Source organism: Fusarium subglutinans (genome assembly GCF_013396075.1).
Source record: "Fusarium subglutinans strain NRRL 66333 chromosome Unknown NRRL66333_c0000001, whole genome shotgun sequence".
NCBI classification, from domain to species: domain Eukaryota; kingdom Fungi; phylum Ascomycota; class Sordariomycetes; order Hypocreales; family Nectriaceae; genus Fusarium; species Fusarium subglutinans.
In genome coordinates, this window is record NW_023502064.1 from 795,840 (window position 1) to 811,286 (window position 15,447).

The 15,447-nt window shown below is 46.6% G+C and overlaps 2 protein-coding genes across 2 annotated transcripts; one reads left to right on the forward strand and one right to left on the reverse strand.

The window, feature by feature from the left end:
- Positions 1-4,573: 4,573 nt before the first annotated feature.
- Positions 4,574-5,776, forward strand: FSUBG_253 (uncharacterized protein; the record flags this gene model as incomplete). The annotated part of the gene is made up of 3 exons (XM_036680312.1): positions 4,574-4,865; positions 4,911-5,275; positions 5,330-5,776. 3 exons carry the CDS (start codon positions 4,574-4,576, stop codon positions 5,774-5,776), a joined length of 1,104 nt encoding a protein of 367 aa, XP_036544391.1.
- A 1,137-nt stretch (positions 5,777-6,913) lies between these two features.
- On the reverse strand, positions 6,914-8,206 carry FSUBG_254 (uncharacterized protein; the record flags this gene model as incomplete). Its single annotated transcript, XM_036680323.1, has 3 exons — positions 6,914-7,524; positions 7,576-8,125; positions 8,189-8,206. 3 exons carry the CDS (start codon positions 8,204-8,206, stop codon positions 6,914-6,916), a joined length of 1,179 nt encoding a protein of 392 aa, XP_036544392.1.
- Between the last annotated feature and the right edge of the window lie 7,241 nt (positions 8,207-15,447).

Consider the following 15,447-nt stretch of genomic DNA (forward strand, 5'->3'; position numbering starts at 1 on the left):
AAAACAGCTGCAGGCTGACATCGCAAAGACTCATGAAATTGATTCCAGATGTGGGCAAAAACATCTCAAAACCTAAAAAGAACATAAGACAGACGAAAATGGAGACCCATTGCTATCTCCTTGTGTTAATGTGTATATATCCACGGTCGCTTGACCGGTCCTGAAGTAGTGAAATCACATAACCAACCTCTTAACACAATAAAGGAGCTCATGCTTTCACAATACCACAACGGCTGCGGCTCGGTATCATAATCAAAAACAAAAACAAGCATATGACAAGTGATAAATAACAGCAAAAAAAACATTTCCAAAGGCAAAAGATTCTCCGGTGCGGGGAGTCGAACCCCGCTCGCCGCGGATTTTATTACTCAGTAATTGAAAACGCGGAATGATAAACCGATACACCACACCGGATGTGATTTGATGAGAGAAGTGGTCAAGCTTCAGTATATATCCAGAGTCTAGCTGCCATAGCAGCAACGTATCCAAACTGCAACAACCGAATGGAAGCTCAGATGAATGAACAGCAAACTGGCAATAGAACATTCAATTTCTTTGAGGTTTAATTAAGTCCGGAGACTTACTATTTGTTAGGATACGTTCTTCTGGAAAGGAGTCTTTTTATATCCTCGTACTCTCATACCCACTTCATCAAGGATACCTACAGTAATCGATGATATAACCCTAGGCAGCAGAACCCAATCTTTAAAAGATGTTCTTAACCCAAACTCAAGTCAGCTGCGATCTCCCTTGGAGGTTTGATTGTTATGCTCTCAGTAGCAGAGGTCATTGACGTGAGGTGTCAGAGACGCGGGAGAACCTCCACCTGGAAACCAACCGTAGAAATGCAAGAAATCGCTATGTCTGATAAATCGACGAATAACCCTGAGGTACAGAATCACCTGAGATATCCTAGATATGCCTTCTGGTCATCCTCTTGTCTTAATGCGTGTAGTGAACATCGTTCGGCTACCTCTTCTCGGAGGACCATCAGCTCAACGGCATTTACGACATCTGCAGACAAGTACTCAGCTTATGCTGATAAAAAAAGAGCCACATGATGATATCGCTTGCTATCATGACTATAGAATGTCTTGTACAGTTTATACTGCAGGGCTCGTGATTGCTCCAGCACGGAAAAGCCGGCCATCACATTGTTGTTGAGCACTGAGAGCAGCAGCATCGTGAATGATTTCACCAATGGTTCTGAAGATAAAAGAAGAGAGAAGCAGTGTAGTCTCAACACATATCGAGTCTACAAATTTTCTGAATCAGAGTTCCAGACGGCTTCTGGTCTTGCTTTACCGGAGTTATATCCAGACAGGGCGAAATGTTGCAGCCTCAACCCTCGAATTGCCAATCATTAATGATATTATACGAGAACAATAAACAGCTAAATGGAAGCTAGTCACAAAATGTCACATCAAGATGGGAAATGCACCAGGCTATCCGAGAACCACGAAGCTCGCAACATTGAAGATGACGCTCAAGGTCTATCCCTACCAGAACTACACATGTGAACTAGAGTCACTCCTATCTTCAGCTACTCTGATATCTCATCTGTCGTATTGCAGGACTGACTCAGCCTTCACTAAACATGTCAACAAGATTTGCGACAGTCTCGCAAGCAACGATCTAAAGAGGCAGGTCAATGCAATTGTGTTGGGCCATGCCTTGGTCAGACCCTGAGATCGACACAACTGATTCATAATCCTTAGATGATTCAACTTGGTTTGGTGAGGCGTAGAAGGTAACGTATAGGGGTAGAATGAGTTTTTCCCTGCCTTCTTTTTGTCGTCACGAACAATATGTCCGCCGGGTGAAGGGAAGTGTTGACGCTTGAAGCAGGATGTCCACCTCAAAAAGTTGGACATTTATGTCAAATCAGCTAGGTTCGAACAGGGGCTGATCGATAATTGTGTGAGACGGGAGATCAGCTAGAACAACGGTCTGGCTTCTGCTGCATGATGTTACACTGATGTAGTAGCGATATGCACCTTTCGGGGGAACAACCAACCGAAGCACCCCAGAAATGGCTAAAGTATCACAAGCTTCACCTGAGTTTGGCTGAACTGTCTCACGTCCAAAACGCCATTCCACGTGTTGACTCAATCATGCGGATTTAAGGAGTAGTGAGGGGGAATAACGCCTCCGCTGATGGTGTGCAATATTCAGACGAACTAGCTTGGTACTGCAACACAATTCCCGGGACGAACTGCTAGTGCACCCGTGAGGCAATATCGTATGACTTTACGATACTATCCTTTTTATAGTGCTGTAACGGGAATGGTACGGGCCTGATGACAAGGCAGGTTCTTGAGGCGTTTGCCTTTAAGCAATGGTAGACATGACCTAGCTGTCATGCTGCATATGAGGCTTCAAATCGAGGGATCGTTGAATCATGGGTATGTGCTCGGACTGTCGTTGTATTTCTTCCGTTCAGCCTTGTTTGCAATGATCTGATAGCTAAAGTCTGACACTGGTCGAGATGACTAGTTCTAGGGATGTATCAAGTATTGAGCCCAAGTTACACACCGGGCTGTAAACCAGTTCGCCTTGCAAGGCCTAAGGACTCGTCTGGTATGCTGGACTAAGCTGTTCCGTTCAATGAAGAGAAGTGGTTTGAGGTTTTGCGCCTTTGACGCGACCAAGTCATGGCTTGCCCGATAGACTGTTGTTCCACGTGGAAATGCCTTGCGGTTACTGTCAGACGAAGTCGAGGCTGATGACATTCTGGTATATTTTGCTAAAGACCAGAGCCTTCTGGGCAGCAGGTTTACAGCCGCTTAGCTGACTTGTTGCCCAGGGGGCGGCAAATCTGGATAATAGGTATCCGTCTCCGGAGCATTCTGTGTAATGAGTAATCTCGCACTTGAAGCAATTTCAGCGATCGACAAAATTCCCAACGGGATTCTTATCTTGCTGCAAGGCCTGTCAACCCCAGGCTCGCTTCCGACTGGAGATGGCGACGAAGCGCAATCTGGCCCCTGGTTCTACTTCCGCACGGTTGTCAAGCTAGGTGCAATAACCAGCGAAGCTAAACCCGTAGGACAAGATGCTGCTCGCTTTTTACGCCGTAGATCATATATTTTTGGCCGAAGTGACCGTAGTGCCTGGGAGATCAACGGCGAGTAGGGACGTTTGTGTCTGTTCTGTTGAATAGTAGTGGCGCTGGCAAGACGGCCCGTCTGGACTATATCGGCCTGTCCTGTGGTGCCTCTAGTGTTAGAACTTTGAGATATGAGAAATATGTGATAGCGTGATTGAATAATTCATCAATCTTCAGAGGCTATCAACGGTAAGGCCCATGTCTTACGGCCAAACCACATCCCTAAGCACCAGCCCAAGTCTGTGCCAAGAGTCTGACTGTCTCGAAACAACAGATAAAGATTCATGACAATAGAGTTTAGGGGAGCCGGGGTCTCATCGTTCCGGGGACTATTGTCGATTCTGGAGAAAGCCATGTTATCGTTCCCCCCCTCATTATACCCCTGTTTCTTGAACCAGGTCGTTGGGTCACTTGCAATGGATGGCTTTCGAGTCACTGAGACAACAAAATGTGATAGAAGCACAGAATTGCAACCCAAAAGTCAAAGCGGGATGTGAGCCATTCTTCCGCACATTGTGGATCCAACGACTAACTAAAGCGATTTTAGTTGTCGATCTCAGCCCTGTTCAAGGTCTTGACTCGTGCACTAGATCCTACATAAGCAACTAACATCGCAATCTTATCCGGACGTACGGAGGTTTTATAAACGGCCAGTATTCACTTCAGGTTACGTCTTTGCTGAAACTGAGTCTGGAGACGAGGAAAAAAGCCCAGGAAGATCGACATTTTCATGGGGAAATGGAAATTACGGGGATCTTCCCCGGACGCGATGCATGTAAGTAAGTAAGTAATATCGTGGGTCAAAAAAAAAGCAATGAAAGGAAAAGGAAAAGTCTATCGACAGCCAACAATCCTCATCGTCCAGACTAGACGCACCAAGGCCAAGGCCCTGTATTCTAGGCGCGCCCCGGAATTCACCACTAAACTGACAAATTGGCTGCCAGAGACTTTTGTGGCTTCCTGCAGTCCAGTTTCAGCGGCCATCCAACGCCACTGAAGCCCTCGTGTCTAGCGCATCATCACTCATGGAACAAGGACGTGGAGAGACGGAGTCAGTAGGGATCATGCCTGTTGATTGTACCAATGCACCGGATGCATATTCCGCCACTGCAGATTCATTCTACCACTAGCTTCTAGTCTGTATGTACGACTCGGATCACCGCCTTCCACTAAGCTTTTCTGAGGCCCCAGGGTTCTTCCCTTGTACCCGGCGAGCCTGGAACAGCATTGGATGCACAACTAACTCCTGCTGAGAATTCAATCTTGTTCTACCTTACCTAGTGGACATTGGATCATATAAACTACTGCATCCAACCCTCGCATACAGATCATTTCTCATGTTGTGCTGTGTTTCATCTCGACTTCTACAGTCCCCGTTTTCTGGGGTAACTTGATCCCACTCTCTTCATACTGACCAACCAACACCGGCGAGATCAAGTCACTCGGCCTCATTCTATTGCCACTATGGCGACCGAAAATGGCTTCCTCGTCCCTCCCAACTTCAAGGAGGAGCCTCCTTCTGACGACGATATGAATTTTGCTTCGATCATCTGGGGCTTATCCCTGGGCGTCACCATTTTCAACTGCGGAAAAGCAATGCGCCAAACTCAAGCAGCAATCAGAAGGCGGAATCGGTTAACTCTCTATATTATTTATATTTGGCTCGAGGTCTGCTCTAGCACTGTTCTTGGAATAATGGTCTGGCTATACCTCCGTGGGATTATAAAACCGAGTTTCCAATATTACTTCTTCATCAGTAAGCCACTCGCACTTTTCCACTTGTCATGTACTGACTCTTTAGTCGTCTTTTGGTCGATACAGGTTCAATGCCTGATTCAAATTATCATCAACCGAGTCAGTCTGCTCATGGTTGTCCGTCGAAATGGAACTATACTCAAGTGGACTTGCTTTGGAATCCTCTTGTCTATCAACATCAGCGTTTTCTGTATTTGGATCCCGGCACGCCTTCAAATCAGTGAGAAATACATACATGTCAACGAAATTTGGGACCGTATGGAAAAGGTACTCTTTGCCATCATGGACGCAGCCCTTAACTTTTATTTCATTTGGGTTGTTAAGCAGCGTTTGGTAGCAAACGGTCTTCAAAAGTACACCCGTTTATACCACATGAATATGGTCCTCGTCGCAATCTCGATTGCCTTGGATGTAAGTTACGGTCTCTCAAACTCGGTTTGCCACCTTGTACTGACTTTGTTCAAGATCCTCCTTATTGGAATGATGTCTTTACCAAACAGCTTCGTCTACGTCCAGTTTCACCCTCTTGTTTATCTCTGCAAACTCCACATTGAGATGAACATGGCAGACCTTATTGGCAAGGTTGTCCGAGCCGGCAACAATCAAGCAGATGGAACGCACGATTACAGCTCTCGCTCTCGAACTACTGTCAAAACTGGTGCCCGACCTGCTGGAGCCAGTCGATTTGGTGGTGGTCTTACACGAACACATATCGAACTTGGCGAAGAAGATGAGATCGAACTCAAGCATCGTGAGAACCTCGACGGAATCAAGAAGACTATCGTTACAGAGGTCGTTCGATCACCAAACAGCGAAGATGACGAAATCACGGAACATCACGAGAGAGCAGTCAGTGAGGCGAGCTCTACGAATGCTCGTCACGAGCCTTATAGTATTGAACATGCGAAATAAGCGATTTAACCACTGGATACTGGGAACTTAACATATACATATATAATTAGAGGGAGCTTCATCCTCTGTGTACGAACGATAGAATATAACGCAATTAATGGGACTTCGCAGATGCACAGTGAAAACTCTTCAGAACTAATGATGTACGACTTGCTTGTGACAGCTAGAATGCAGGGCAAGTCCCTGTTGAAAGATTTCTGGCCCCATCCGTCTGCAGGTCCCTTTGAGGATCTCATGCAGTCCCCGCAAAGCCCTGACAAGGATGAATGGACGAAGGGGATGCAACTCCATCAGATCAGGGGGTTTTCTGGGGTAATCAAGGCCTCTTCCGCGTCTGGCGCCTGCAGCTGACGAGTTCCCGTTGTCCGATTGTGACTGTGCAAGGATTAGTTTACATGGGGTTTGATACGAGTGCCAACTCGTCCTCACATTTCAAACTGCACGACTCATGCCCCCTCTTAACGTTGGCTACCATCAGCCTCATATGCCAAAGTCTTGATCTTCCATATCACTGATCCTTTTCACAGTCCCGATACCTGTTGTCTGGCTCTTTCCGGTAATAAAGCTTCGTAGGAGAACCCGTTTCTAAGCCTCTCGACTAGTACCACGCTTACATAGCTTGGTTCCGCTTCCGGGCGATGGGATGAACGATTTGCTCAAAAAGGCAAGGTAACGACGCTATCCAGAGGTGGCATACCTATGCTAAGCAAGTTGGGATGATTAAAAGTCGGGGTATGTACAGCCATTAGTTGTAACAAGCGAACACTTTGCAGTCGACAATCTCGGTCTTGTCACCGTTCCCCGGACTCAAAATGTGAGAGCTCAGACATGAGGCAGTGGCTTTCTTTAGCAGACGCCACCGTGATTAATAACGCCCTGCAGGGTTCCAGAACAAAGTGCCTTCACTTCCGCACGTTATTGGTCTCTAGCTGCCCAATGCCTCTGGATGCATATTACATTACACGGCTCCTGTGAGTCCGCAAAGGCCCCTCCATGCATCAAGTTTCCACATCCATACACAAAGAACTCTCCCTTTGAGAAACTCTCCCGGTTCTGAAGCCCAGACACTCTCCATAGGATATAGCAGGAAAACGTTTCAAAATTTTGGGATCACACCAACAGCCTTGACAAAAATCCTCAAAGTGACAAGATGAACTGCTCAAGGTTGATGGCTCTGGCCTCAACTTCGTCCAGATCTTTCCGATCCATACGCGCAAGCTCGATATGTGCTCGTATCTCAGCAACTTGTTTACCAATATCAACCAACGTCTGCCGATTCTTCTTGAACTGGTCAATCATCTCGGTGTGCATGTTTTGGATCTGCTTCGTCGTCTCGGTATGCATCTTGCGCATTTCCTCAGAAACACCTCGCTTCGATTCGGTTGTAACATTGGTAATGAGATTCTTCAACTCGAGGAACCGCTTTTCGGAAAGTGCAGTTTGGGCAGAGTCGTCCTCAGGAGAAGATTCGTCGCTAGCCGAGCGTTCAACGTCTGCTTCGTGCATAGCGCTAGGACTGATGCATAGCTTTGTGATATCGGGACCATTAGTAGATACATCTGTTGGCGCATTGCTAGACTTTGACTCCAGAAACTTGCTGTAAGAGGCACTGTGAGGTCCTCCAAGAACCATGCCACGCATTTTCGACTCAACCTCTTTCAAACGCTGGGCGGAAGGCTTGTCAGGCTTAGTGGAGCGGAGCTGGTCCAGGTGAGGCTCAAATTTCGGAGTGTGGATTACAGTATCGTCTAATGTGAAGTTAGTAATAGGATACTCATGTCCTGGAGGGCATGCCTTACCAAAGGTGTAGTCCTCCTCTTTGACGGATAAGTCACTGGGGGTGATATTATCATCTTCCTCAAGCATATCCTTCTTAGAATAAGGAGCCAAAATCTTGTGTTCGCGTTTTCCGTCGGTGTGTTTGTCGAGAGACATGCATACAACCTTGGGAACAGGACCGGTGAAGGAATTGAGATCGATACCTGGATACTTCTCCATGAGAGCAAGTCTGAGAGCTGGAAGTTTCTGATCAGGGTATATGCATCGGAGAATAACCCAAAGTCCGAAGGTGATGTCGTGTTTGTGGAGTTTGTAGAGTTTGTGGTTACTAGGGACCTTTCGGTTTGTAGGGCTAGTTCGCACCTCCGGGAGGAGACGATAGATATACATCTTGTCATGAGGGCTCCATGTTGAGGCGAACACGTCCCAAACCTGGTTGAGTCGTCTGAGGCTCGCCTGGTCTTCAGGCTCTTGCGACAGCCAAAGTGAGGTCAAGTTTGGGAAAACCAGGTCCGCGACATTTCCGCGTGTTGAAGAGAAAACAGTCTCTTGCGCGCTCTGCTTCTCGACCTTGCGGTGCAGTTAGTAGGTGTGTGTAGATGAGTAACTTGGGTATAGCTGTATGTATCATACCTGCTGGGTTGATTCCATTTTGTACCCGGACAGCAGCCAGTTGAGAGTTGTCGGAAGTACGACACTTCACTAATAAATGTCAGAACAAAATGTAATGCAAGAGGAGAAATGTGGAAACCAGTATCGCATTTCTTTGTTTTTCTGTTGTAGTGACGCGTCTATGTTTGCTATAACCTCAAGCCGAAGTTGGCAGTGCTTGTCACTTGGCAAATGCTTTGCAGTGACAACCTTAGAGGCCAAATAGATAATCCGAGAACAAACATCTATCGAGAAAAGACAGATAATTCTCTCATCATCAGATATAAAGAAAGGTTGATATGAATCTGGATAAGAAAAACTAGTGCTCACATCCTATACGTCAAAAGACTTTAGTAGGTGATAATTCAGTAGAATTCTAGATCTCTCCCTAAGGTAGGCAAGATATTCATGAAATTTAAGATTGAGGTCATAAGCTTGAGTTAATGCTTCTCCGAGGCGGTTTAGATAAAAGATATGCTCTTGCCATGAACTGCTAGAGCGTTGTAGCCCACAGTAGCATTTGCTCTTCCCAGTTGATAGAACGCCTACTTACTAGGTACCTTAGACCTATATATGTGACAGAATTCTCTTTCCCATTCTGTATCAGGGAATCAAGATCAAAACAGCAACTACGGTTCCCATATCTCAAGGGTTGTCACGTTCTTCTATCATTGCAGACCAAGGCCATCTCTTATCACTGACCGGTTTATCTTGAAAACAATTATCGTTCAACATGACCCCATACGAAGAATCAGAAAAGCTGAACAAGCGTGGTCATGCAGCCATTACAAAAAGACTTGTCCCAGAGCATAGAAGCGTAGCGATGCCGTTGTATGGCGCGCAGCGCTCAAGTCAGTACATTCAGTTTGCAACTCGGTATTCAATCTAACCTCTAGATCATCTAGAGACTCTACAATCACCACAGCTGTCACCTAGAGCCACGCAAGCGAAAGTCAGGGAAGAGTTTGTCTCTCTTTCTGCCACCAACTTTCCGCCTCGGAGGCCTACCCTTCGCAGAACGAAGAGCCTGGGAGATTATCCTCATCTTTCTGACCCCCAGAATTACACAGCAGCCTGGGCTGCACTCAATGAAAAGCTGTTTCAGCCCCATCAGCCTTCGGCTGTACCTTTACAAGCTCCTACGATGGCATTGCCGCCTCCAGCAGTACCAGAGGTACCCCCGACGATACCGTATCAATCGCCGGCGACACCATATACCCTTCAACAATACCATATCAGTCTTGAGCAGTACCACGCCAACCTTCGAAGTTATTCGTATCAACCTTCGCCCGTGCCTTTGATATGCCCAGCTGCACCACATAGGCATCTCAACCTAAGCGAAGTGTATGGTGCCCAAAATAGCAAATCACAGCTCCAGAATAATGATCAATCCAAACAGAGGCCGGAGAAGCACCAAGCTGTACCTCGTTCTATAGCAACTATGCCGCATGGTTGCTCCATTATAAGGACCATTAGCAAAAGCCCGAACTTTTAGAAGTTTTCAGAGAAGCCAGTGATAGGGAGCAACAGTTTTACTGCGTGGTATCACTCATATATAGCTTATGAAAGATCATTGATGATGCAGTTCTTCAAACTACTACAGCTGACCTGAACAGAACAAATTTGAAACGTCGTGGGGATTGATGAATATAATTTACCAGTTGAATATAACTAGGCATCTTAGTATTCTAGTTTCCTCAAGCACCAGAACGTCACCTCATACTCCTCTCGCAAACGTTGAGAATTGGCTAGCCGAACGATCTTGAGGCTGCCATAGCCTGGTCTTTTCCCCTTTTCTCACTGCAGAAGCTCTAGATAGTTGAATGCTGGGCTACTAGAGAGGTTATCTGAGGCTTGTGAAGTGCCAGCCAACACAGTCAATCCTTTCCAGTTGCTGGCTCGACGAAAAAACTCGAGCTACGGTCTTGTAACAAAAGATGGTTACGCATTGAGAGGATTATGAGTAACCCCATAGTGTCATAAACTGAGGAGGTTACTGCAAGGCTCAGATCTAATTCATTCAGTACTCTACGTAGGTATTACTCTTCATTTGCCTTGAACTCAAGAGTCTGGCTGTTGCATAAGGGATAGAAATTCACAGCCCCCTTCTTCTCTAGCAGTAACGTTTCCCCAAACCCCAAAGTAACTCCAATTCGAGCTTCCCACCCCTATCACGGCAACCTTCTCCTAGCGTTCGGCCCGTCCACCGGTCAAGTCCGATTTTGACGATGTCGATACCCTAGACAAAGAGGTTCTTTCACGAGCAAAGATAGAACATTCTGGGTTTGAGGCGTAGAATGATCTGGCGGGAATGACGTTTGGGTTAGAAAAAGATCGAAGATATGTTACCCACTTGCCCTGTATGGAAGGGATTTGTTGCTCCGTGCATTATTCCCGGAGGTTAGCCCAGCGCTCGCTTTGCTAGAGCCTGGGCTTGGCGCAGGATTTTTCGTCTTTGGCTTTGAAAATTTGCTAAACACCATCGTGAACGGATGAGGCCGTTGTCGGAGAAAGAGGTTCTTACTTTGACTCATTCATTTCACTGGTTCAGGATCATGATACACATGCGCCAAAAGTGTAGTATTATGGCTTCAACCTATCAAGGTCTCTTGTGCAGCCTGATCTGGCAATTCCTTATCTCTCAAGCCTCGTTATCATTCCCCAGCATGGGAACTTATCTCTTGACCCCGGGAATCCCCAGAGTTCGAGTCTCAGTAGAATGATCAGAGATAAGGCTAATGCTCCTCAAATCTGGGCAGCTCTGCAATTGGGCCATACGCTTGCCTTATCTCTATCTGTTGGATGCCCTAACTACATGTCTTGCATATAGTTTATTTGGATCTGATACCATTTCTGGGATGCAGTTGACAAACAATACCTGAACTTCGAGACAGAGGTTGGTCACATGCTCGGACTTCTGCCTCGCACGCCGTAGAAACAACCACACGCTCGTTTTTGTATGCGCATCATCTATCTAGAGGTTATCAAGGTGTCTGGCATATACGAATGCAAGCGATTGATTGAATTGACTCAGGTTACCAGCAGCCATGAAAACATGTCATTTGGAATTTTGTTCGACGCCCAAGAAACAGTGGCTTTCGGAGAAAAAACCAACGTTATTCCCTGAGAGGCATCCGGACTCCATCTGGTGTCCAATGGTGTGAATTGCCATTGTTAAAATGGCATCACGGCTAATATTAAGCACTCTCTGTAGCATCACGAATGGAAAAGTCGTATGTGTTCTCATATAATCTTGTCGGCTAAGCTAGACATTGGAATGTGAAGTGTTGTTATGCCAGGTCTGTTCGTGATGGCACGTTTCTCTTGAGTGTCCCAAAGAAACAGTCGATTGATGCACGGACGTGGCCGGTCGAAGATTTTATTAGGCACATGACGCACAGGCCCCTGGCATCGAGAGAGGTCACTGTCGGCAGAGAAACAACCGTGGGTGTACGTATAATTGCAAGGTACCGTAAGCACTGTGTGAAAACAGAGAGGAGCCTCAAGTCCGCCTAATCGCTTGGCTTCTTATGAGAGGTACAAGGTGAGAGGCTGAGAGCACCTTACATGGCAGACAAGTTTAAGCCAACTGTCTCGAGGCGTGAACATCACGGAGTTGTGTTCCGCAAATTAAAATGATGTCGGGTACTCTACCGACCGTCAGGAGTATCTGCCGCCTAGCCGGCCGAGCTCAGACCAACGCCGGAAGACAAGTTTTGGTACATGATGATCGATCTGGATGTAAGTTCATGCGAATTGAGCCTCATCGACTAATGGGCGTCGATCGCTCACCGTTGCAGCCTTTGGTTGCAACCGTGCTGAAGCCAAGCTCAAGCTTTATTGCAATTATCTCGTCAAAACATCTGCCGTGGAGCCCAAGAGCCCAACTTATTGTCTTTTTTGATGCCAGATGGGTCTCCGTTGAAGGCTATTGCATGTTTGTGACTCTGCTAATCCAGACCGCTTTGATTTATTGGTTTCAAGAGTCGTGATGCTAGGTACTGAAAACTCCTTGCATTTTCGTTTGTCAGAATGAGACGCTTCACATCGGAACGCTGAGAGGACAAGACGGGCCGCCAGATCACCGTGAAGTGGAAATGTCCCTGTAAAGGGAGTTCCGAATCCACCTGAAGTCTCAGCTCGTCTTGTGATGCTCCAAGCCCCATCGTAAAGGAGGATCCAATGGTATAATTATAGCGTAAATTCGTATCTTGTTCCAGTGCGGCTCAAAACTGGCCCACGCGTTTGTCTGTACAAATGATGGAAAATTTTCCAGAGGCGTGTAATTAGCAAGACGGTCGTGCACGAAGCTTCTACCACGCAAATGTTTGTTATTCCCAGCTGAGTTTAAGGGTCGCCAAGAAATGCGATGGTCTATCGAAAATGATGCAAGTAATGGCGAATATTTCTGGTTAACCGCGAAACAGTTTGTACCTGAAAAATGCTACAGGCCAGCCATTGAGAAACGAGGACTAGCGGCAGATTCTAGAAGCTGAGGCCTGAAAACACGTTGCGCTGCTTTGAGCCGTGATTGCACCATCGTGACGGCGCCCTTCCCGAGATGTCGACGTATCAAGGTCACTGACAGGGCTGAGGAGTGAACGCGCAAGGACTTCCCACGATGGGCACTGGCTGCAATTGAATGTTGGCTTGTTGTTCAGGGGGGGACTCCAACTTTTAGGTAATGGCTGAGGCACTGTATGGCTGGAGCACGATGCATGATTTTCAGGAACGGGCATGCGTTATATGTTTGTACCCTGGCATAGAAGCGAGCCTCCTTGAATCGAATCAATTTTTAGTCAAGAGCCGCATCATCTGAGATGAGGCTCTCCTGCTTCGGTCTCGGCCGACGATATTGGTGGTGTGTACAGTGGCACTTGGTGATCTCGTGCCAGGGGAGGAAAGAAAACTTAGGACCTTGATCCTAGATGACAAAAGGATATAGGTAATATAGCCTAAGTTTAGGATAGCTTTTACCACGTTTATTTTGACACCCCATATCAAGGTCTGTTGTTTTCTTGCCCCCCGAGGTCGTGCTAGAAAAGAACGTGGCATGAAGACGAGCGAACGAATCAACTGTGACCTCTTGCGTAATAAGGAAAAGAGCTTGAGTGTGTGTGGGACTTCAACCTGTGGCGATTTACATCACTAAAATTGATGCCAAGATGGTGTTGCTGCTCCACTTTCAACTACGCGAGCTGACGAGGGCATCTAGAATGAATGCCTAGAGATTTCCATGAGTGTTCGATTCTGGAGGCGGGGAGTCATTTGGCGCTTCCTCGGGGCAGGGAGTAGCCGCGGCTAACAAGCGGGCACCAGAAGCTTTGTTATGCGTCTATGCATCACATTTCGGGAGTTGTTGATGAAGAATAGGGTTCAGGAAGATGGGATATGATCCCCTGAACTCGGTTTACACGGCAATTGCATTACTATAATGTTGTTCCGTTTCATGTCTGAATTTGACACGATATAATTAGGATCTCCATTACGAGTATTTCGATATTGACACAGTGGGTGACGCAAGTTGCCTCAGCATGATGAAGCCAAAATCTATGCTCTCGATGTATCAAAATAGGTCCGTATAAACCGTGTATCAGACTGGGCAACATAGTTCAACCACGTGTATCGACCAAGACCAGTCAGTCACTGATGCTGATACATTCGTTAATTATGGAACGTTTCTCACCGGGTAACGGTGACATCCAACAAGGTGAATCCTACCCTGCTGTGGTGAGAAAGACTCATTTTCAAGAACCCTGATGATGGGTCAAAATTGCTTCACGATGCCGCAACAGGCGGTTTGATTGGGGGTGTATGATCTGAATCTTCCCTAAGGTACCAAGCCAATTAGGCGTCATGGTGGGCAAGATCCAAGGAACGCGTTTCGTACATAGTATGCTTGACCCATCTCTGAAAAAAAGCTTGGTCTCTTTTCCAGATCGAAGTTTTTGAATCAAGAAACGACAGCCCAAGTTGGTTTAGTTTTGGAGTCAAGGAGCAGATGGTCAGTTCTCTCAGAGATTTTCCCAGGATCTTGGGGTGTTGATGACACCGTTAAACCTGGAAGTTTGTTGGAAGCTAAACGGAAGGAATTTGCTTGATGGAAAGGATCCATATTAGGATACGTACCTGTCGCGTATAAGTTGTTCATTGGTCAAGTTCCAGCCGCGGTCACCTCCTTGGCTTCTCGCACCTTAAGATACGGTCAGCGACGTCCACTTGACTGTAAGAAAAAAAATCTTCATCTTGTGGAGACATTTCCCCACTGTGTCTCTGCTGTTTTTTTGCAGTAGGAATAGCCCTTCAAGGGATGGCCCACACCGTGTGCATTGGAACTTCATGATATAACAATTGCAGCGTCCAATACGTAAATGTTTGATCAGTGACAGCCGCGTGCCGTTTTTTACTTAATGGATCGGACTCATTGTGGAACCAGCTCAAAAGAACTCCAAAAATGTTCTCTTTCTCTCTCTTCTAGGTCTGGCTTTGTTCAGTGGGACCGGGACCGGAGATGGAAAACATCACACCTTGCTTTACCTGTAACTGACGAGAGCAACAAGATCGAGGTTAGTGACTTTCATGGGTAAATGACGATGTACGTATGATTCATAATGCAAAAGTGAATGCAATTCTTTACCCCAATGCAGCTCCAATTTCACAGCCCACCGATCAGAGAGAGCATCTCCGAGTCGTTCAGCCACATACGGAGTAGAGTTTGATCAGATAAGTCCATCATGCATTATTGCTACTGTACCGATTTCATCTACCGGTAGTTACGAAGCTTAGACTCTGGGTCGACTGAGGCTTGAACCCGTGCTGATCTCACTGAACTCTCAGGCATAAGTTAGGTAGGCAATGCATCCTCGTATGTTAATTTGCCCATAGCCGCTCGTTTCCGTTGGCCGACATTCGGAGTTGGCCCTACCAGGCTTCTCAGCCAATAATTGCCCTTTCTGGGCAATACAACTCACAGGGATTGGATGATGTGTTTCGTTTGGTTGTCTTGTCTTCTCTTCTCTCTCTGCTAGTAGTGTCACCCACAGGGGTTCTTACTTGTAAAAACAGCACCTGATGTTCCTCTCGACAGGGCATTCGAGCGCATACACCGCTTATGATAAAGGCTTCATAGGGTGTCAAGTCTACTGAAGTTGGCATCCACTTGAAATGTCCTGAAGAAGCAATCAACACATTGTCTAGTCTTGGAGTAGGAAAAATTATCCGTTCCTGTTCCCCTCGGGTTC